The sequence below is a fragment of the Papaver somniferum genome, chromosome 4 (assembly GCF_003573695.1).
Source record: "Papaver somniferum cultivar HN1 chromosome 4, ASM357369v1, whole genome shotgun sequence".
Lineage (NCBI taxonomy): Eukaryota > Viridiplantae > Streptophyta > Magnoliopsida > Ranunculales > Papaveraceae > Papaver > Papaver somniferum.
This window is the reverse complement of record NC_039361.1, coordinates 150,162,585-150,185,626: the sequence shown is the minus strand read 5'-3', so window position 1 is coordinate 150,185,626 and position 23,042 is coordinate 150,162,585. Positions and strand designations below refer to the sequence as shown.

General features: G+C 38.1%; 2 protein-coding genes and 1 long non-coding RNA gene across 3 annotated transcripts; 1 reads left to right on the top strand and 2 right to left on the bottom strand.

The window, feature by feature from the left end:
- Positions 1–4,263: 4,263 nt before the first annotated feature.
- On the bottom strand, positions 4,264–5,598 carry LOC113271562. Its single transcript, XR_003322200.1, has 3 exons — positions 5,461–5,598; positions 5,297–5,341; positions 4,264–4,302 (listed from the first exon to the last, which is right to left on the bottom strand). It is a non-coding gene; the product is annotated as an uncharacterized LOC113271562 (long non-coding RNA).
- LOC113271561 (acyltransferase-like protein At3g26840, chloroplastic) lies at positions 5,598–18,889 on the top strand. Its single transcript, XM_026521459.1, has 15 exons — positions 5,598–6,229; positions 6,421–6,472; positions 6,608–6,663; positions 6,731–6,889; positions 6,974–7,081; positions 7,175–7,284; positions 8,579–8,700; positions 8,793–8,901; positions 9,027–9,157; positions 9,291–9,366; positions 14,584–14,877; positions 14,954–15,067; positions 18,145–18,230; positions 18,355–18,464; positions 18,557–18,889. Exons 1-15 carry the CDS (start codon positions 5,818–5,820, stop codon positions 18,745–18,747), a joined length of 2,130 nt encoding a protein of 709 aa, XP_026377244.1. The 5' UTR covers positions 5,598–5,817; the 3' UTR covers positions 18,748–18,889.
- Positions 18,890–19,022: 133 nt separating this feature from the next.
- LOC113273283 (zinc finger protein GIS2-like) lies at positions 19,023–19,541 on the bottom strand. Its single transcript, XM_026523028.1, has one exon. It carries the CDS (start codon positions 19,539–19,541, stop codon positions 19,023–19,025), a length of 519 nt encoding a protein of 172 aa, XP_026378813.1.
- Between the last annotated feature and the right edge of the window lie 3,501 nt (positions 19,542–23,042).

Here is a 23,042-nt window from a genome sequence, read left to right as displayed (position 1 = left end):
TGTCTGTACCCCTTAGCTACCAACCTAGCTTTGTGTTTTTCTATAGTTCCATCTGTTCTAAGTTTCCTTTTGAAGACCCACTTGCAACCTATGGTTTTACTACCAGGAGGTAAGTCTACAAGCTCCCAAGTTTCATTTTGTTGAATGGAATCCCACTCATTATTTGAAGCTTCTTCCCAGAAGGGAGATTCCGGAGAAGTCATAGCTTCCTTATAGGTTTGGGGTTCAGACTCTACCGTAAGAGTCACAAAATCTGGACCAAAACCTTTCTCGGTTCTGACCCTCTTACTTCTTCTAGGTTCGGTTTCAGCATCTAGAGACGGGGGTTGACTAGTCGAAGGAACATCTGAGAGATCATCGCGAACCCTTTTATGAGGTCCAGATCCTAAAGGGAAAATGTGTTCGAAAAACACTGCATCTCTGGATTCCATTATGGTGTTCTCACCAATTACCATGAACCTATAAGCACTAGTGTGCTCAGGATATCCTAGGAAAACACAATCTACAGTTTTAGGTCCTAGTTTGGTTTTCTTGGAACGAGGAGTGGCCACCTTGGCCAAACACCCCCACACTTTAAAGTATGCATAAGACGGTTGTCTTCCTTTCCATAACTCATATGGAGTTTTGTCGGATTTCTTAAATGGAACTCGGTTCAAGATATAGCAAGCAGAGAGAATTGCTTCCCCCCCACAGGTTCGAAGGTATCCCTGAACTAGCTAACATAGCGTTCACCATATCTATGAGTGTTCGGTTTTTCCTTTCAGCTACTCCATTCGACTCAGGTGAAGAAGGTGCAGTAGTTTCATGAATGATGCCATTAAGTTTGCAGAATTCTCCTATAGGTATCACATACTCACCGCCTCGGTCCGACCTAAGAGTTTTAATAGTAACACCTCTTTGGTTTTCTACTTCAAGTTTATATAATTTGAAAGCGTCTAAGGCTTCATCTTTACTTCTAAGAAGATAAACCTGACAGTATCTTGAGTGATCATCTATAAAAGTGATGTACCATTTTTTACCTCCTCTAGTTGGTGTTGATTTCAAATCTCCCAAATCTGAGTGGATTAGTTCTAGGGGAGTTGTACTACGTTCAACCTTTTTGTTAAAGGGTTTTCTAGCATATTTAGATTCAACACAAATTTCACATTTATGACCTCTGTCAAAGTTTATTTTAGGAATGCAGCCTAATTTAGCAAGTCTTTCAATAGATTTGAAATTAACATGTCCTAGTCTATCATGCCAAAAATGGTAAACGTAACAAACAACGTAACTCCAAAGGTAACCATCTTAAGCCAAAGGGTGGTGTCTCCAAAAACACCATCAAAGGCGACTGCTATAACTGTGGGAAAACTGGTCATATGGCCAAGGACTGTAGGGCACCTAAAAAGACCAAAAATGATCCTAAACAGAAAAATAAGGCAAACGTACTGTAGACAAACCCCCAAAGTTTAGTACTGTAACAACATGGGAAAGAGTATTGTAGACAAACCCCCAAAGTTTAGTGGCAAAGACTTTAAACGATGGCAGTCCAAAATGCTATTCTTCTTAAAAGACCAAAGGCTAGATGAAGTTGCCTTAGAAAGACCCTCAAGAAGGCTTCATGACCGTGGTTATGAAGATAGACTGGATAGGTGGACTAGGAAGAATTACATGTGCAAAAACCATATTCTTAACTGTCTGGATGACTCCTTGTACGACTTTTATAATGCAAAAGAGAATTTTACTGCTTTTGATTTATGGGAAGCCTTAGAAGAAAAATATCTTGCTGAGGCAGCTGGAAGCAAGAAGTTCTTGGTGGCTAGGTTCCTGGAATATAAGATGACTGATGAAAAGCCTGTTATAGAACAATTCGTCGAGCTCCAGCTACTCATCAACGAAATTCTTGCTGAAGGCATGCATATTGATGAATCTCTACAAGTATCTGCAGTGATTGAAAAGCTACCACCCTCATGGAACGAGTACAAGAGGAGGCTGCGACACAAGAATCGTGAAATCACCATGGTGGAGCTGGGGAAAAAGATCCAGGTGGAGGAACTTCTGTGCTGCAAGGACAAGAGCCTGATGCTGAGCAAAGACATGTCAAACAAAGCTCATGTCCTGGACGATAACACTGCGTCAAAGAAAAAGCACGGAGAATCCAGAAAAAATTGTTGGAGAAATTACTAATAATGTAACTGAGAAGAAGATACTTAGCTCAAAATAATGTTGCTGATGTTGCTGCACAGAAAATGTAGAGGCACGTAAACTACGCTGTCCTAAAGGCAATATCGCCTGCCACTCCTCTGAGATGCTACAGCAGTTGGCGAGTCACCTCCAGGATACAACTACAGTTAGTACCCCTCAATGTAGCATACAATGAGGGTACCCTTAGAGCTTGGCAGAACTTAAAAACAGTAGAAGAGATGTTTACATAAAAACAGAGGAAGAGTAGAAGAGATGTTTCTCTGTGGTGTGTCTTTTGTGAGCTAACAACTACTCTCTTATATAGTGTTTGTGTAGTTACAAACAAGAAAGAAAACCCATGCGTATGACAGTCAAAGAAAACCCATGCGTATGACAGAAATACTGGTAATGTTGGGTTAAAGATAGTGCATGGAGCAGTGTGTTGCTGCCAAGCCAAATACGTACAGACAAGGGAGCCAGGACAAAACACGTACAGACAAAGAAGCCAAGACAAGCACGTTCAGACAAAGAAGTCAGGACAAAACACGTGCAGACAAAGAAGAGATTCTTCTACTTGTGTGGAAAACACGTACCAAAAATTTCAGCAAAAAGATAGGATCTAATGAACCCACACCCACACCCGGACCCGAACCCGAACCCGAGCCCGAGCCCGTCCCGACCCGACCGACCGGACGGACGGCGGCCGCGTGCGTGCGTGCTTCTGTGCGAAGCACCGCGCGTACGGGAAAGGCAACCTTGCCCTAGTCTAGGCCTTCCCTCAAAGCACAAAAGTCTAATGACCCAAGGGCCATGCCCTTATAGCCAATTCTATGGTATTTAAGTCTAAAACTCTTTAGATTTTAGTCAATGTGGGACTATTGTTTTATCTATTCAAATGAAAAAACAATTAATGGGCAATAGGTCTAGGGATCAAAACATAGTCCATGTAAAAAATTGGTATTTTTTAAAGCGTTTTTTCTAACAATCCCCCACATGAAAGATAAAACATATCGACGAAATACGAGAAAACATAATACATCAATATTAGGCTAAGGTGTCCCAGAGATTGAACCTTAACTTAGTGAGAGGTTACCGGAACTGCTTGTTGTTACGGTGAACACAATGTCTTGAACCGTCAACAGTGAGTGCAATTCAGAAATAACAACCACACTTTGATGTCTCAAAGAAAAAGAAAGCTGCCAAGCTCTTGCCGTTGTGCCCGTTTTGGCCGTGGGCTAAATCCCGGACTTAATGAATGTCTCTAGAGAAAAAGCTCAAATTCTCATAGGAAGCGGCCCCACTTCCAACATCCACATAGGTGAGTCCATTAAGAGTGTCCTGCCACACTCCGCTTTAAGCAAATCCATGGAACTCATTAAGATCTTGACAGATCATCCTAAAACATGCAGGCAACACTATCATACGGTTACACCATAGGGAGGGACAAAGATAGTGTTTTCTCTCGACATCACCAAAAATTAGTTATCTCATTGAACCTTGATCTTGGAGCTCCATTCACAAGGTTGAGTGTCCTTAATGGCGATTTATTCTATGAGCTTGAGTCCCATCCCCTTCGATGTGGATCTAACTACCTCTCTAGATAACCCTTTCGTCAAAGGATCTGCAATATTCTCTTTAGACCTTACAAAGTCTATAGAGATGATGCCAGTAGAGAGTAGTTGTTTCACTGTCATGTGTCTTCTTCGAAGATGTATCGACTTTCCGTTGTATACACTATTCTTTGCGCATCCAATAGCAGCTTGACTGTCACAGTGGATTGCGATCGAAGACACAGGCTTGGGCCAGAGTGGAATTCCACCCAGGAAACCTCGTATCCATTCAGCTTCCTCTCCAGCTTTCTCCAAGGCTATAAACTCAGACTCCATGGTGGATCGGGCTATACATGTCTGTTTGGTAGACTTCCATGACACAGACGCACCACCAAGTGTGAAGATGTACCCACTAGTGGATTTGCACTCATCTGAGTCTGATATCCAGTTAGCATCACAATACCCTTCTAGCACGGCAGGATACTTCCCAAAACTTAAGCAATAGTTTGAAGTTCCTCTCAGGTACCGTAGAACTCTGTAGAGAGCATTCCAGTGATCCTGCCCAGGGTTGCAAGTGTACCTGCTTAATCTACTCACAGTATAGGCAATATCAGGTCTTGTACAGTTCATTAAATACATAAGACTTCCAATAACACGAGAATACTCAAGTTGATAAATACCCTCACCCTTGTTCTTTTTCAATTTGCAATTGGGATCATAAGGAGTAGTTGCAGGTTTAGCATTTTCATGATTAAATCTCTTAAGCACAGTTTCAACATAATGAGATTGACTAAGACTATATCCATCAGACATCTTTCTGATTTTCATCCCTAAGATTACATCAGCAGGGCCTAAGTCTTTCATGTCAAAGTTTTCGTTAAGCATGCTTTTAGTGGTATTTATACTATCAAGGTTACTACCTAATATGAGCATATCATCAACATATAGGCACACAATAACATGAGAATCATCCACAGATTTAATGTAAACACATTTATCAGATTCATTAACCTTGAAGCCATTAGATATCATTACATGATTAAATTTTTCATGCCACTGTTTAGGTGCTTGTTTTAAACCATACAAAGATTTTTTCAGTTTGCATACTTTATCTTCATAACCTTACCGACCGACCATATAAAAAAGCAGTTTTAACATCCATCTGATGTATATGCAAATCATAAATAGAAGCAATAGCAATCAGCATCCGGATAGAAGTGATTCTAGTGACCGGCCGACCGACCGGCGGCGTGCTTCTGTGCGAAGCACCGCGCGTACGGGAAAGGCAACCTTTGCCCTAGTCTAGGCCTTCCCTCAAAGCACAAAAGTCTAATGACCCAAGGGCCATGCCCTTATAGCCAATTCTATGGTATTTAAGTCTAAAACTCTTTAGATTTTAGTCAATGTGGGACTATTGTTTTATCTATTCAAATGAAAAAACAATTAATGGGCAATAGGTCTAGGGATCAAAACATAGTCCATGTAAAAAATTGGTATTTTTTAAAGCGTTTTTTCTAACAAAAAATTAAGACCCTATGAATTGTTATTCAAAGAAAATTAAACTAAAATTGATAATCACTTACCCAAAGTTTTTGCACTTTCTACCCAGAGAAGATTATGGCAAAACCCTATGATATCAACAAAAGAAAAATCGATTAAAATTTCAGGAAAGAAAAACCATAACCCCAAATCAACCAAAATCAGAGTGAAAAATAATCAGAATCAACATTGTTTTTGTTTTTATTACCTTTGCACATGCGTAACGCCTCTGCCATTGATGGGAAAGAAACTTGAAATTAATTTTGAAATTAACTGGACGAGTGATGGAAGAGCTGGAATTTGGGCGAGTAAATACAAGGGGTTAGTGGTTTAATCAAGATCGTTCTTTATGCGTCCGAAATGTAGATTACCGACACCGTTATCTCTTGTAATATAGATATATATATTAGAGGAAATCATGGAAGAAAAAAAGATTGTACACGTCTGAAAAAGCGTCTTCCAAACGCAACACCCTCTTTGTGTTATACTTTTCTTCTCTGTTTAGTTTCTATCACCCCAAACAAGAATAAAATCTATCTTTTCTAGAGAGCGGGAGAAGAAGGTGATGGCAGCCATAGTAGCAAATACTATGATGCTCAAGTCCATCTCTGCACCATGGAAGTTGAACATAATAAGGTACTTCGATAATTCATTCGAAACTTGTACCATGACACTGTCAGCTCTGTACACCGAACAAAATTCGAATTACAGCACAGAAAGAGGCTGTAGAACAACAACAGCAATGTCGAACAAGCAAATGGAACTAAAGGCTCTGTCGCCGACGTCCTCGTTACAAACTAAAGCGCCAGTCCTGAACGAAGAAGTTTATCACGATCAAACGAAGAACTTTAGAGACTTTGCGGAACAAGCGAAAGATTTTAATCGAACGAGCGGTATCTGCGAACCACCACGTTGGTTCTCGCCTTTGGAATCTGAAAATCAATGGAAGAACTCCCCGTTGCTGCTTTACTTGCCTGGTACGCGCAATATAGATTTTATCTTACAAGCCTTTATTATGTCCATACAGTTTCGTTTCTCTTCCAGATAATTGGGAGCCATTTATTTCTTTCGGATAAAGTCAAAAACAAATAAATAAACCGTCCATAGAGAATATGTAGTTCGAGTTTAAATAATATTCATGTAACTTTTTTTTTTTTTTTTTTGTCAGGAATTGATGGAGCGGATCTCGGACTTATTTCGAATCACCAGGAATTGGGAAAGTAAGTAAATTGAGCTACTGTTATTGATATTACCATCCAACGAACTGATATTATAATTTTTTACGCTGATAATAAAAAATGAAAACAAAAAAGTAAAAAAAAATCTAAAAATGAAATTTTATATTGTAATTGTAGGGTGTTCGACATATGGTGTCTTCATATTCCAATTGGGGATCGTACCTCGTTTAAAGGTAATAAATCTTTCTTGAAGTCACTATAGGGTATGAGGATTAGTTTGCGAACTTATATTTTTCGTAGAGTTGGTCCAATTTGTGGAGAAAGCAGTTAAAGAAGCGCATCGAGGTTCACCAAATAGACCCATATATCTTGTTGGAGAGTCTATCGGAGCATGTCTTGCACTAACTGTTGCTGCTCGTAATCCTGCTATTGATCTTTTGCTAATACTCGCCAACCCAGGTGCAGTACTTACTGGAATAAAATTCGTTCGTTGTAATGCAAAAGTTTGCTTATGTTTGCCAGTTCAAATGTTTTCCTTTGCAGCTACATCATTTAAAAAATCACAACTTGGAAGTCTTATTATATCTTTATTACAAGCCATTCCGGAGCAGCTTGATAATGGCCTTGCCAATATCCTAACTTCTTCCACAGGTTAATTCTACTTTTAGCATCCAAATAATCAGTTGACACGTTACAATTTCACATTACATTATAACCAGTTCTCCCATCTACAACGTGAAACAGCAGTTGATATCTTAAGAATGGCAATGTCTAGTGTACAAAGACAGCTTCCTATTCCACGAAATATCCGTCAAGTAATCGAGAACTTATCTGAACTCTTATCTACCATACCAGTGAGTATCTGAACTCTTGTCTGACATGCCAGTAAATTTAAACTCTACTTACCAAAGAATTGTATATTGTTAAATACTACTCCCTCCGTTTCATTTTAGATGATGTTTTTGGAGTTTTCACGCAGATTAAGAAATGGAGAGATATAAAAAAATTATGTTTATATCCTTGAGAAAAGTCTTCAAACATTAATTGCTATTAGTGTGGTTAAAAATAAACTTATGATTCCAAGACAAAATGTGAGGATATTGATGGTAGTTTTGTGTGAAAAATATGAAAACTATCAAATAATGTGGAACAAAAAAAATAATCCTAAACACTCATCTAAAATGGAACGGAGGGAGTACCTCCGTTTTAGGAAAAGAGTTACTTTTATAATATGCATAATTTTTAAGGTAATTACTTGAGAGAGTAACTTTTTAAATTTATTTCCAAAATGACCCTCAACAAAAACCCTCAAAAAACCATTTAATTACCACAATTGCCACTATTATCATTAGTACGAGGAAGGATAATTTTGGGTGTTCGACCTATTGTAAATGAAAGTATCTCCTTTGTAGATACAAATTTAAAAGGAAAAGTAACCCTTTTCTTCAAACGGAAGGAGTAATTGCAACACTATATAAAGCAGTGGTTAGGTCTTTTCGGATCTGACTCAGCTGACTCAAAAGTATGTGACTCAGTGGTTTGGTCCTATAAAACAGGAGTGTTATGTTACCTGGCTCAGACGGATCCGAGTGAGGGGTTAGGTCTGAATCAGATCTAACTCAAAATAGAAAATAAATGGTCTAACATCTGACTTGCGACGAGTCATGGGGCAAACAAACGTAGTGTAAATATTAAAATCTAAGTGCTAATAAAGACCAGCTGAATTTTGTTTTCCAAAAAAATATCTTTCAAAAAAAAATAAAGCTTTTGGGCAGGTTTTAGGAATTTGGGGGTAGCTGGAGCATCCCGTGGCGCTAGCTGACCTAGTTCCGTTCAGCAGGGGAAGTGGGAATCTGTCAAGGTGTGGGCTTGACTATATTTCTAACTGGGCTTAAGCCTATTCAACCCGAAGTATCATAGAATAGTCCTTTCGTTTCAGGAAAAACAGTGTTTTTACTTTCACTTTCAAAATTAGGGTGATCACCCGTTCAAACTTTCATATTTTACTATTGCTTGATTATCTAATTACTATTTTAAACAACCAAAAAAAAAAGAAAAACTAAAACACACTTCCAAATAAAGTAAAAGAAAAGTTACTATAAGTGTTCTAACGGTGTATAGCAATCACATTATTATTCAACTGGGCAGGTCTTGGCTGATGTTTGGACGAAAGAATCACTACTGTGGAAGTTAAAAATGATGGAGGCGGCTTCATTATATGCCAACTCCCGTGTTCATGCCGTCAAAGCTCAGACGCTAATTCTTGCCAGGTTTTTATGCTTACCATTTCAATCCAATTTACATAGATAAGTGATCTCTAACCCAAAATCCTGGTATTGTTAAAATATGATCAATCTTTTAGTGGAAGGGACCAGTTGCTACCAAGTCTGGAGGAAGCTCAAAGACTCTCCAACCTACTGCCTACTTGCCAAATGCGGAACTTCAACGACAGTGGTCACAACCTATTTATGGTAGGAACAACCACCTCCACTTTGGGGTATTGCCGTTAGTTTTTGGGAAGTACATCTCGATGCATTTGCATTTCATTGTAACTCTTTTCGACGATTTTTGATAGTATATGTTATGCATTATACAGGAAGATGGTTTTAATTTGGTCACTGTAATCAAGGGTGCTGGATTTTATCGTCGATCAAGCAAAATTGACTATGTATCTGATTATATCCCTCAAAACCTTTCCGAGCTAAAGAAAACAACTGATGGTTACGGGCAAGTGAAGCACTGCAAAGTTCTATCTAATGCATCTTAGTTTTATGTTAACGCATTGTTGGAAAAACGTTATGCCCTTGTGTGTGTATATGATCATGTTTCATTCTCATTATTGTGCTGTTGTGATCTGTAGGTGGGTTAATATAGCTGCTGACCCTGTCATGCTCTCAACTTTCCATGATGGGAAAATCGTGCGAGGCCTTGCAGGGATTCTGTTAATAATTTGATATCTTTTGTATTATATGTGTCTCTAACTCTTTACAACGAATTATATATGATTCAATACTTGGGAAAGAAATAACTTCTTTCCTAATACGACTCTCTTCTAGACCGATCTTAAGAGTCCCAATTAAACCATCTTCCTAATCAGTCTCGGATCCTTAGATTTCTTACCGAGCTTAGAAGTCTCATTGGTTGAGACTTTCCTTAACAGACTCTAAGATACGTGTTCTTACCGAGCTTAGAAGTCTCATTGATTAGACTTTCCTTAACAGACTCTAAGAGACGTGTATAACTGAGAGTTTCCTAATCAGTCTCAGATACACGTCTCTCAACACCGTGTCTCAATACCCCCCCTCAAGACGGAGCATGCAGGTCACAAATGCGCATCTTGGACAAAATAGCATGAAACTGAGCTCTTCCCAACGACTTTGTGAATATATCCGCCAACTGCATGGTGGTAGGAGTATAAGAAGGTAGAATAATCTTCTGTATTACCGCATCCCTGACTAGATGACAGTCCACTTCAATATGTTTCGTTCGTTCATGAAAAACAGGGTTCTTCGCAATATATAAAGCTGATTGACTATCGCAAAGAAGACTCATAGCTTGTGTATGGTAAACCCCCATATCACTGAGTAATTGTTTCAACCATTTTAATTCACATGTAGCTGCCGCCATGGAACGGTATTCCGCTTCAGCCGAGCTACGAGACACAGTTGGTTGCTTCTTAGTCTTCCAGGATATTGGCGAATCTCCAAAACAAACAAACCATCCCGTCAGTGAGCGCCTAGTTAAAGGACAACTTGCCCAATCTGAATCACACCAACCTCTCAAGGTTAAACTACTATCAGAGCGCAACAGAATTCCTTGTCCAGGATTCTTCTTTAAATATCTAACCACACGAAGTGCTGCTTCCCAATGCTCCATTCTAGGTCGTTGCATAAACTGAGATAAGATATGCACTGAGTAAGCAAGATCTGGTCTGGTGACAGATAAATAGATCAAACGCCCAACCAATCTTCTATATTTTTCTACATCATAAAGCAAATCTCATGTTGCTAAAGCAAGACGATGATTGGTTTCAATAGGAAATTCTGCAGGTTTCGCACCCAATAAACCTGTCTCCATTATAATATCCAACGCATACTTTCTCTGGCAAATGTAAAAACCTTGTTTACTACGAGCCACTTCCAATCCTAGGAAGTATTTCAACTTTCCTAAATCTTTCATCTTAAAACATTGACCCAAGTATGCTTTAAATTGTGTAAGCGCAACTAGATCATTTCCTGCAATAATCAAATCATCAACATACACCAGCACATTAAGTTGCATTTTTCCCTTCATCATAGTAAAAAGAGAATAATCTGAGTACTAATGCCGAAACCCATAATTCTTCAATGCAGTTGACAGCTTCGCAAACCAACACCGCGGTGCTTGTTTTAGGCCATACAACGATTTTTTCATCTTACACACCATATGAGGGTTACCCTTAGCAAATCCAGGTGGTATTTTCATATATACCTCCTCTTCCAAATCTCCATGTAAGAACGCATTATGCACATCCATCTGATGCACATTCCACTGTTTAGCTGCAGCAACAGCCAAGAACATACGAACAGTTGTCATTTTTGCCACTGGTGCAAACGTTTCATTGTAATCTAATCCTTCAACTTGATGATTTCCAAAAATCACAAGTCTCGCCTTTAAACGCACCAAACTCCCATTTTCATCATACTTTTCCGTATATATCCACTTACTTCCTAAAGCTTTCTTACCAGGTGGCAATTCTGTTAGATCCCACGTGCCTTGTTCTTCTAAGGCCCGTATTTCTTCTGCCATTGCTTTCCTCCAACCTGGATGTTTCATTGCCTCTCTGAAATTCCTCGGCTCAGACTTTGCAGATAATGTAGCAATATAATTTTTATGCATGTCAGAAAACCTGTCACAACTAACATAATATGTCAAAGGATAGGGTGTACCTGAGGATGATGACTGTGATGATTGAGAGTGAGATGGACTATTTTCTCTAATGGTGTGTGTCACAAAACCTTTCAGCCTACTCGAGGGAATCTTCTGACGCTTCCCCTTACCTAAATCATCATTCCCAACTGCAGCATCTGTGGCTTGTCCATCATTTGTCACAACTGCCTGTTTTCCTGCAGTTGTAGTCTGACGTTGAACAGCGACATCTTGCTGAACAGCGACATCTTCAACAGGTGTTGCAGTTTGCACTGCGACATCTTCATCCGTCTGCCGCTGTTTTTCTGCAGTTTCTTCACCATCAGCGACTATGCACTCTTCGTCATCACTCCATTCTTCACCAGACTGATCAGTCTCAGTTGCAGTCCCAGCAACATCAGTTGCTATATGACTTCTAGAGCTCTCCATCATATCTGCCTCAACTATATTACCATTCATCTCAGTCTTAAATGGAAACTGTGTCTCATAGAATTTTACATCTCGAGACACCATAAATTTTCTTGTGTCTAGATCATAAACTTGCCATGCCTTCTTACCATATGGATAGCCAAGAAACACACACCTCCGTCCTCGACTAGCAAACTTATCTCCTTTACTATTTTGATCATGTACATAACACAAACACCCAAACACCTTCAATTGTTTATATATAGGTGGTTTTCCAAACAATACTTCATACGGTGTTTTATTATTTAGGATAGGTGTAGGCGTACGATTTATCAAGTACGCTGCTGTCAATGCACACTCTCCCCAAAACCATTTTGGCAAGCTTGCTTGAAATCTTAAATCCCTTGCTACATTCATTATATGTTGATGTTTTCTCTCTACTCTTCCATTTTGTTGAGGAATACCTACACATGATGTCTCAAAGACTATTCCATTAGTCTTAAAATAACCACGTAATGCATTAAATTCCGTCCCATTATCACTTCTAACAATTTTAATATCTTTGTTAAATTGACGCTTTACAAGAGCAACAAATTCACGAAATATTGATTCAACCTCTGTTTTATTCCGAATTAAATAAATCCAAACACCTATTGAAAAATCATCCACTATTGTCAGAAAATATTGAGCTCCACATGATGAATGGATCTTATAAGGACCCCATAAATCTATATGAACTAAATCAAAAATACAATTTGATTTACTCAAACTACTAGAAAAGCTGCTTCTACGATGCTTTGCTCGGGTGCAAATATCACAAGCATCATTATTCTTCTTAATTAATTTACTAACACCTTGCAACTTCTGCAAAACTTTCTCTGATGGATGTCCCATACGTTGATGCCACAACTCATATGTATCTTCACGCACAGCCATAACTTCAACATGCGGCACACCACAGAAAATATATAGTCCACCTTGTCTCTCAGCCACTCCAATCATCCTCCTCGTAGACCGGTCCTGTATAAGACATAACTTGTTAGTACAATGAATAATACAACTCATCTCATCAATAAGTTGTGTGACTGAAATTAGGTTACAGGTTATCTTTGGCACATAAAGTACGTTTTCAAGTTTCAATCCACCAGGAAGAATCACAGTTCCTATTTTCTCAGAGGATGCATACTTTCCATCAGGCAATCCAACCGAACATGCCCTAATATCTCTTACATTTATCATGTTAAGAAGTTCATACGTAACATGGTTTGTTGCTCCTGTGTCAACAATCCAAGAGGTTTCATTCTTTTTACCTTGTAGATGAGAACCCGATTTTCTTGAGTTTAAAAACTCCATCACCTGTTGAACCTGTGCTGCTGTAACTCCTACTAGAGACGTTTCATTAGCTGATGACGTACCAGCACTATCTTTTGTTGCCGAAACATGCAGGTTATGAGCACGGACAGGATTACCTCCTTGTCCTCTACCTCCTCTTCCCGCACGTCCTCTTCCTACAGTTCTTCCTCCTCTGCCATTCTTCGGCCTGTCTCCCCACCATTCTGGATATCCAATGATCTTAAAACAGCCATCATCAGAGTGTCCTTGTCTGCTGCAAGTTTTGCAGTACTTGGTGGGATCATAAGCACTATTAAGTAGTCGTTGATCAGCTTGCACCTTGAAGGCCATAACATTCTCCTGCATCTCTGTAGGTACTGCTCCATCTCCAATCTTCAGGCGTTCTGAGTTCACAATGGTTTGATATGCAACGTCTACAGACGGCAATGGTTCCCTTGCAAGCAATTGTTCACGCAAATAACTGTATACAGAATCCAATCCAATCAGAAAATAGTGCAAGAAATCTTCTTCTCTTAACATACTAACCTGAGATGCAATATTACATGTACACTGTCCACACTTGCATTGCGGTATCTTCATATAAGTCACCATCTCATCCCATATTTTGTTCAATCTTCCAAAATATATAGCAACTCCCTCTGTTTTCTTCTGTTTACAGTCACTTAAAGATGCTTTTAGTTGACATATTCTTGTCCCACTAACAACGCAAAATCTTCTCTTCAAGTGTGCCCATAATAGACTTGCATCCTCATAATCTCCCAGGGTTGATCTTACTGACAACTCCAACGTGTTAGCAATCCATGACACCAACGTTGATTGTACTGCTATCCATTCTTCTAACTGATATGGATCCTCAGGTCGCTTAATAGTTCCATCAATGAAGCCATATTTTCTCTTGGCTATCAGCGATCTTCTTATGGCTCTAGCCCATTCATCATAATTATTTCCTCTCATAACTATTGGCGTGATGATAGTTCCTGGTCCATCACTCGATCCTAGATGATACACATGATTCTTCTTCTGTGTATCATATTCCACCATCTTACTTTTTGATGATTCAATCTCATTGACCATCCTTCTTCTTCCTTTTTTTTTTTCTTTTAGGTTTCAAAACTTGCTCTGATACCATGTTAATAATTTGATATCTTTTGTATTATATGTTTCTCTAACTCTTTACAACGAATTATATATGATTCAATACTTGGGAAAGAAATAACTTCTTTCCTAATACGACTCTCTTCTAGACCGCCTTAAGAGTCCCAATTAAACCATCTTCCTAATCAGTCTCGGATCCTTAGATTTCTTACCGAGCTTAGAAGTCTCATTGGTTGAGACTTTCCTTAACAGACTCTAAGATACGTGTTCTTACCGAGCTTAGAAGTCTCATTGATTAGACTTTCCTTAACAGACTCTAAGAGACGTGTATAACTGAGAGTTTCCTAATCAGTCTCAGATACACGTCTCTCAACACCGTGTCTCAATAGATTCCTTCCGAGGGACCAGTTCTGTATGTTGGTTATCACATGCTAATGGGATTTGATTTAGCTCCACTTATATCCACTTTCCTGGAGGAGAAAAATATTTTGGTCAGAGGAATAGCGCATCCAATGTTTTTCCAGAATGAACTCGAAAAACGTCAACTAGATCCGTCGATATTTGACCCAATAAAAATCTTGGGTGCAGTTCTTGTATCACCAACTAATTTCTATAAACTTCTTGCTGAGAATTCTCATGTTCTACTGTACCCCGGAGGTGTGCGCGAGGCGTTTCATGGGAAGGTCTGCTGCTTGTTTCTCTTTTACCTCTATTGCTATATTGACGTGTATCTGAATGTCAGTTCTTGAAATTTTATAGGGAGAGGAAAACAAGTTGTTTTGGCCATCACAGTCAGAGTTCGTCAGAGTGGCTTCTAGATTTGGGTCTAAAATCATTCCATTTGGTGTTGTCGGCGCAGATGATCTCGGTGATGTAAGTGTTAATTCTATCTTTTTCTTTTTGATCCGTCAAAGAGAAAATTCATTGAAATGAGAGGTACTTAAGAGGGTACCTCAACCCAATGAATACAAGCGAGAATAAAAAAATAAAGGGCATTTCGACAAACCCAAAATGACGAAAAAACAAGCTTACAGAGGTCGGAATAACGTCCTTATGTTCGATTCGGCCCAAAAGAACGCTCGTAGTTGAACATTTCTAGTGAGGATTACCAATTTTTTTTTTTTGTTTTCAAAAACTCTTGCATTTCGCTATCTCCATATGCACCACCACAACCAGAATGTTATTCCAAATTTGACTAAGTCTTTCGTCACCCCCAATTAAACTTCCAAGACTTCATATTTGTGGTGACATTTGAACTGTATGTCCAAACAAAACGGCATCCTTCAACAAAATAATCCCAAATTCTCAGAGTTCTCCAACATTCATAGAACAAATGCGAATTAGTTTCATCGTCTTCATCACAAAAACAACATAAGCTAGAGACTTCCATACCCCTTCTTAATAGCTTATCCGCCGTCATATCTTATCATGAGCAAGAAGCCAAAGAAAAAAGTTCATTTTGCAAGAATACTCACGGCTCCATATAACATCGATTGGAAAATTTGGCTCACCTTGATCTTCATCGCTCCTAATACAATCCTTCACCATATAGAGATCATGATCATTTTCGACCCAAACTCGCTATCCAAAATACCTTCTTAAATTGAAATAGAAGAAAGAAGATTTGATATAGTTGTTATTTCACGTGAAATGGATTGAGAGTATCTTTGCCTAGACATAGACCCCCACCTTAAAGAACCTCCCCAAACTTCATACATACTAGCCACCAAAAACTCCTTGGTCCTTGAAGCTTCATATGCCAATGAAAACATATCACAAAGTCTTCCTTCACCTAGCCAAGAATCTTCCCAAAATCTAGTTTCCTTGCCCGCTTCAATCTTGAATCTAATACCTTTGTTGAAATATTCAAGATCTTTACAGATATTAAACCACAAGCTACCATCTTTTGGTCCTTTGGGTTGGAGAGCTTCCCAACCGATAAATGTTTCGCCAAATTTTTCAACTATGATCTTCCTCCACAATGCATCTTTCTCTAAGCCAAAGATCCACCACCATTTTTTTTAGCAAAGACAAGTTCACTTGGTTAGTTCTTCTAATACCAAGACCACCTTTTCTTTTGGTTTTGAAGCCAATTTCCAACCAATATTGTGAATTCTTTTCCTATTTTCATCATCCCATAAGAAATTTCTCACAACTTTATCAATTTTCTTAGTTATGGAGCAAGGAGTAAGAAAGATAGAAAGATAATAAATGGGAAAACTAGCTAAAACGCTTTTGATGAGAGTTAACTTACCTCCTCTTGCTATTGTTTTTCTGTTCCAAGAAGTAACTCTTTGCCCACAAATTTCAAGCATTTTTATCCCATTTTTGAGTGCCTCCCACCTTGTCTCCCAAAGGGAGGCCAAGATATATACTAGGAAAACTTGCAAACCTGCACCCTAACATGTTACCATTATTTTCGACTTCCTCTACAACCGCGACTCCAAATAAGATACTTTTAGAGAAATTATCTTTCAACCCGATGTTAGCTCGAACAAAGAAGTAGGTATCGAAGGGCATCAGCTTGTTCTCTCTTAGCATCAAGAAATATGATAGTATCATCGGCGAGTTGCAAGTGATTGATTTTTGTTCCCCCTCCTTTACCGAAAAACCCGAGATTTGATCAAATTCATGTGCTTTACTCAACATACAACTTAGTAAAAAGAAAAGCAGAAAGTGGGTCTCCTTGACGAAGTCCCTTTCCACTACCAAAGTAACTAAAAGACAATCCATTAACAAGGACCGCAAACTTAGAGAATCTTAAAAAAATTCTAATCCAAGCCCTCCAAACACCACCAAACCCCATTTCAAATAAGATTTCATTTAAAACATTCCAATTCACATTATCAAACGCCTTTTCAAAATCAAGTTTGCTAACCAACCCCGATAGTTTTTGACGAAGCCTAGAGTCCACACACTCGTTTGTTATCAATACTCCATCAAGAATTTGTCTTCCTTAAATAAAACTAGATTGAAATGTTGAGATTAGAGTAGGAAAGTATACCTTTAAATGATCACCTCTGATCTTTCTAGAGGCATATTGCGCATTGCTTCTTTGATTACGCTCTGCCAAAACCTTTGAGATGATTTGTACACACTACCAATGAGGCTAATTGGCCGAAAATCTTTTACTTCCTCAACACCCGCCTTCTTAAGAATATGCGCAATGAAATTGATTTTCAATGACGAATGAAGAACACTGTGTCATGAAATTCTTCGAAAACCTTCATCAAATCTTCTCTTAAAAAGCTCCAACAAACAATAAAGAAATTCATAGGATATCTATCCGGACCCAGAGCACAATCTTAATTGCATTCATTACTTCCTCTTCACTAAAAGGTCTCTCCAACCAGTGGCGAATCCAAGGGGGTGCCTGCGGGGTCGCATGCCCCCCATAATATTTTTGAAATTATAAAAGCACCCATATATTTTTTAATATTTGTGTCTCTAAACCTATACTTGTGTAGTTTTAAGAACTAACTCCAAATATGTCGTTTCTACTAGTAAGATTTGAAAACATATCTAAAATTAATTGATTGGAGAGATTTAACTCATCCCAATCCTATTTTACACAAAGAAGAAATGACTAATGTACATTTATTATGACCTTGTGTTCATTTAACTTATTTTTGTACCTGTATAAGAGATTTTTTTCTCGCCACATTAGTAGTTATGATCTTCAAAAACAATAATGCTCCCATTGAATTTTTGTTCTGGATTCACCACTGTCCCCAACCAAATACTTGCATCATCATCAATACGCTTTAGACACATATTTTCTATTCTTGGATGGTTGCTTAAAATTTCTTTAAACTTTAACTCAAAATTATTTACAATACCCATCTTTATTTCATCCTTGTTTCCGGTCCAACGTCCATTTATACGAAGGTTGATTATGTGAGTTGTTACAAGCTTTGCTTCGCCAATCTGAAATTGTTCACTATATTCAGATTGTTCTTGACTATGACGATCTAATGAAGATTCCTTACGTGAAGGATGTAATAAATGAACTAAATGATGGAGTTGTCCAGTTAAGGTATATATACATTTGCATAGCTTTTCAATATTATTCGTCTTTCCCACTCGTCTACCACATTCCGATACGGTTCAGTATTTTTAAGAAATTAGATTTGCATTTTTGCTTTTTTGCATCTTGGCAGGACGGATACAGAAGGAGAGGTTGCAAAACAAAAGTTCTACCTGCCAGGACTACTCCCAAAACTCCCAGGTCGTTTTTACTACCTGTTCGGGAAGCCAATCCAAACACAAGGTTCGTATATACGAGTGCTTGAAGTTTCCATTCAAGATGTGTTTTTGATCAAGGGTGCAGCGCAACTGACACTAGCTATATTCTTTTTGTAGGGAGGACGAACGAATTAAGAGACAAGGAAAAAGCTCAAGAACTATACATGCACACGAAGTCTGAAGTTGAGAATTCAATCAAATATTTGAAGGAGAAAAGAGAGACAGACCCATACAGGAGTCTGTTGTCTAGGCTATTGTATCAAGCAACCCATGATTCCAACGCCGAAATCCCCACATTCGAACCTTGATTACTCCAGTGCCAAGGTCATAAGTAGCTAATTATTCATTTGTAAGTTCGTGCATAAATGAAACAGACAGTTATAGCTTACCAACATAGAAAAGAAAAGATGAAAATGAAGCAGAATTGTATATAAACCTGAAAGAAGTATACTCCCTTCGTTTCAGGAAAAGTGATACTTTCACTTTTTCATTTTTGCAACCCATGGTTCAGTTTGATCCACATTGAGCACAAGGAACGCATACGCAAACCCGATATATATATTCTTAACGCATGATTTGTGTTTCATAAATGAAGTGTGAGATCAAGGTTCACGCGACCATCGACAGCTTCAGAAGGTGAAGTAAGAGGACAGTAGCTGCTAGAAAGAGTGAGAGTAGTTGTAGGAGCAAAACTAGAGTGCTGGTGCGAGTACTCCTCATGATGATGTTCCGGCCAGCTATAAGGTGCAGCAAACGGCACATCTGATATTGAAGAACAACAAGCATTGGTGTTGCTTTTGTTCTTTTTGATCATGTTCTTGTTCTTGATCTCAGGAAATGTAAACGACTGGTCAAGTGATTTTTCTGACCTTTCAGAGATGTAGCTTCGGAGAGTGGCAGCTCGCTCGCGCTTGTGAGCATTCTGATGACCGCCTAGAGCTTGAGAAGTACAGAACTTTCGAGAGCAGTAGAGACAACAAAAGAGTCTAGATGGATCGATATGCCTTGTTGATGGTGGTGGTGGTGAGACCTTATACTTTACAGCTACAGGAGTAGTATTCTTAGACTTTTTTAGGAAATCATAGAAACAAGAGTCGGCCATTGCAAAAGAGAGTGAGAGTTGGTGGTTATCAAAGAGAGGGGGTTTTAATGCTTCCAAAGCTTTTACATTATAAGCAGTTAGCACCTAAATTCATTACCTCTGAAAATGACTTGATATTACCCTTGAAAATGACCGGGTGGAAACAGATACACAGACAAAGTTTTTTAGTTGAATTTCTTTGACTTTTTGTTTAAAATCTAACATTTATAGTTACAAAATAACATTTCGAGAATACTCCCTCCGTTCTTTTTTAATAGGTCGGTTTTTATAAATAAAAGTTTCAAAAAAATAGACCATTTTCTTAATTGGGAAAGTCAAATGTTACTTTAATTTTTTGGGACCATTTTTCTCTTAACTTCTTTTGGTGACAAGTGTCATGTGGACCACTTCACTTTACTTCTTTTGCTAACAAGTGTCACGGGGACCATTTCACTTCACTTCTTTTATTGACAAGTGTCAGGAGGACCACTTTCAATGATTAGTTCTCTTAATTTTATTAAATTTCGCTAAAAATAAAACCGGCCTATTAAAAAAGAACGGAGTGAATATTTTTAAGTAAATTTTTGAATGAAAAAATTAGAGGAAAAAAAAACATTAAAATTGGTTTTAAAGATCACTTTTAATTTGTAATCTTTTTCTTGTATTTACAAACTAGTTGATTGTCCGTGCCATAATGGCACGGGGGTGGTGGCATTCGCGGGGCGATAGAGATGCTGGTAAAGTTGGCGTAGAGGATGATCCATGTCGTGACACCCAACATTGTTATAAAAAGTTTCTAAGCATCGAAAGTACGTCATAGTAAGTCATTATTGGAATAACACCGACAGCCTGTTTGAAAGCGGGCATCAACATTTTTACCGACCAAATAGAAAAGATAGCAATAGCAATTTTGAGAAAGTGAAGGGAAAAATGTTTTTAAGCGGTGACAGAGCGAAGAAAAATGAATACTAACGCCACATGCCATATGGATTCGTTCACAACAGGGTAGCACCGAACTTTACAGACACCATATGTATGGACGCAAATCAACACATGGCTATATTTTATTTGGTAAATATTTCACGGAGGGGCAATCCCGTCCAGTGAAAAGTAACCAAAATTTTTGGGACACCAAACAAATCGTTTTCCTTTATATTATAGATAGTTTTGAAATAAATAAGAAGGCATAATTGGGGACTAAAAGAATATTACGGGGTAATTTAAGAATTCTTTGTTTAAGTAGTTTTTGTAATGGCCAAATTACCTTAAGTATCCTCCAAGGGTGATAACAGTGGGAAGTGTGTTACCCGATAATGTGGATCATGGCCAATTTCAAGACAAGGAGTTCAATTTTCACACTGTTATATTTAAATTTTTGTATTCATTTTTGAAAAAAAAAATTCAATCTTAATTTTCTCTCTTTTAAGAAAAACGCTAAAGGAAACAAATGATCAAACAGAAATGTTTGACAAACAACATCCTAATCACATAAAAAAGTATCCTTAACAAACATCGCAAAACCTAATTTATGATAATTGGTGAAAAATATTCTCGTTTCGCTGTTTTTGGGTGATTTATTTATATAATTGAGTCCTGTAGGAATCTTTTATTATCAACATAACAAATGTTGTTTAATAGAATGCGAAAAACTAAAAAATAGAGATACTAATAACTGAAGTCAATTGTTTGACGTTTAACTAGGTTATAAACACCGATCATTTTTTTGAGTTTCTATTTGTTTATTCTAATTTATAATTAGGGTGTCGTAATTCTCTTATTATATTTTTTTTCTTATGTTTCTTTGTCACTTTTCTAGTGACTTATACTTCCTCCGCCTCAAAAAAAAATAGACAGGTTTGAAATGGAAGTATACTTTCTAGTGACTTATACTTTACACACAAACCTGTCTATTATTTGAAATGGAGGTAGTACTCTTTTTAGTTAAATTTGCATTTTATTGTCAAAAACGAAGATAAAGAAAAGAAGAAAAACTGAAAAATAGAAGGATAGTAAAAATAAATAAATCAAGAATAATATATGAATTTCACCCCGCATTAGTTGTGTAATAACACTGACTCACTAAAACAAATTAGCATCTTACAAATAGCGCTAGTCTTAGATAGGCTTATTGCTTTTAACACTAAAAGTCATGCACGCGCATAAGATGAAACTAAAAGATTCTCTGTCACATAAGATGTTTAAAAATCTGCGTCACACTTCATGACCTTGCAAAAATGAATGGGCTGATTGACACAAAAGGACCTCTGTTGTTGGCCAATCATAAAACAAACTTGCCAAAAACATAACTGAACATTTTCTGTTCTCAAGTGGGTAAGCCTGCAAATATAATCACAAAAACAGAAAGACTCTTGGAGAATATAAAGATCTCATAATCTAATTTAGATAAGACTTTTCCCTCCTCCCTAGTCACATGAAGTGAAAACTAGAGGAGGAGGAGACTCAGACATCATAGTAGAGCTGTAAAATTGTGATGAAAGAGGAGGGGTTTTAGGTATTACTAAGATGGGAAGTGAAAGGCTGATTATATGGGAACGAATGACATCAAAACAGGCCTTCTTTTCATGTAAATATGTAAGCTCATTGTCAGGCTTCTGCCCCTCTCTCCTTTTTGCTTGCTTCTAGGAATCTAAAAAGAAGAAAGAGTCATGCCATTGCCAACTAGTAAGGTGCTCATAATTGGTGGCTTGATCATGCATTCCGAGCTTGTTTTTCTCTGTTGAAACTAGTTTGTCACAACATGTCTGGCCTCTTGCAAACTAGGATTTGTTAGCATTTCAGATAATGGGCCACTTCGGCCCAAGTAGATTTGCATGTGTTCATCATGTTTTGGTTGGTTTGGGCGCTAGCCTCTCTTTACCAATCAAACTATCATCAAACATTAGGGGTGTGCAACGGACGGACGGTTGCGGATTAGGGATCATCCGCGTCCAAACTGTCAAAGTTGCGGATTTAGAAAATCCAACCGTGTTCGGCCAAATCATCTGCGGATTTCACATCCGCGGATCAACGAGTGCCACGGACTGGCGCATTAATCGCAGATTTAGTTAAAAGAAAAAAAAAATTAGAAACTAGAAACAAGTAAGAAAACTAATCCCTGGTAAACCATGCGGGACACAAGCATATATCTTATCCATGCACCTAAGGTTTAAGACACCAGAAAGGCTTTTCCTTTATTTATTGTGTTATTACTAACCTCCGTCCATATTGGCTAGCATTAGTGTCTGAATTTTTTCAAATCGATACCAAATTAGCTGCAAAATTTTGTTAACTTTGTAAATGAACGAAGGGCTACCCTAACTGGCTACCCAGTAATACGATGCCACCAACAGTCCTAAGCTTCTGTCTGCAAGTATCTATCGTTTCAGCAGCCAACACATATCTAAGAACAATTCACATATTATCCTTAATGTTTATATTAAATTCCCTTATTACTCTACGATGCGGGTAAATTCGTGGATTTCAAAGTCCAATCGCAACCAAACCGTTAAAAATGCGGATTTC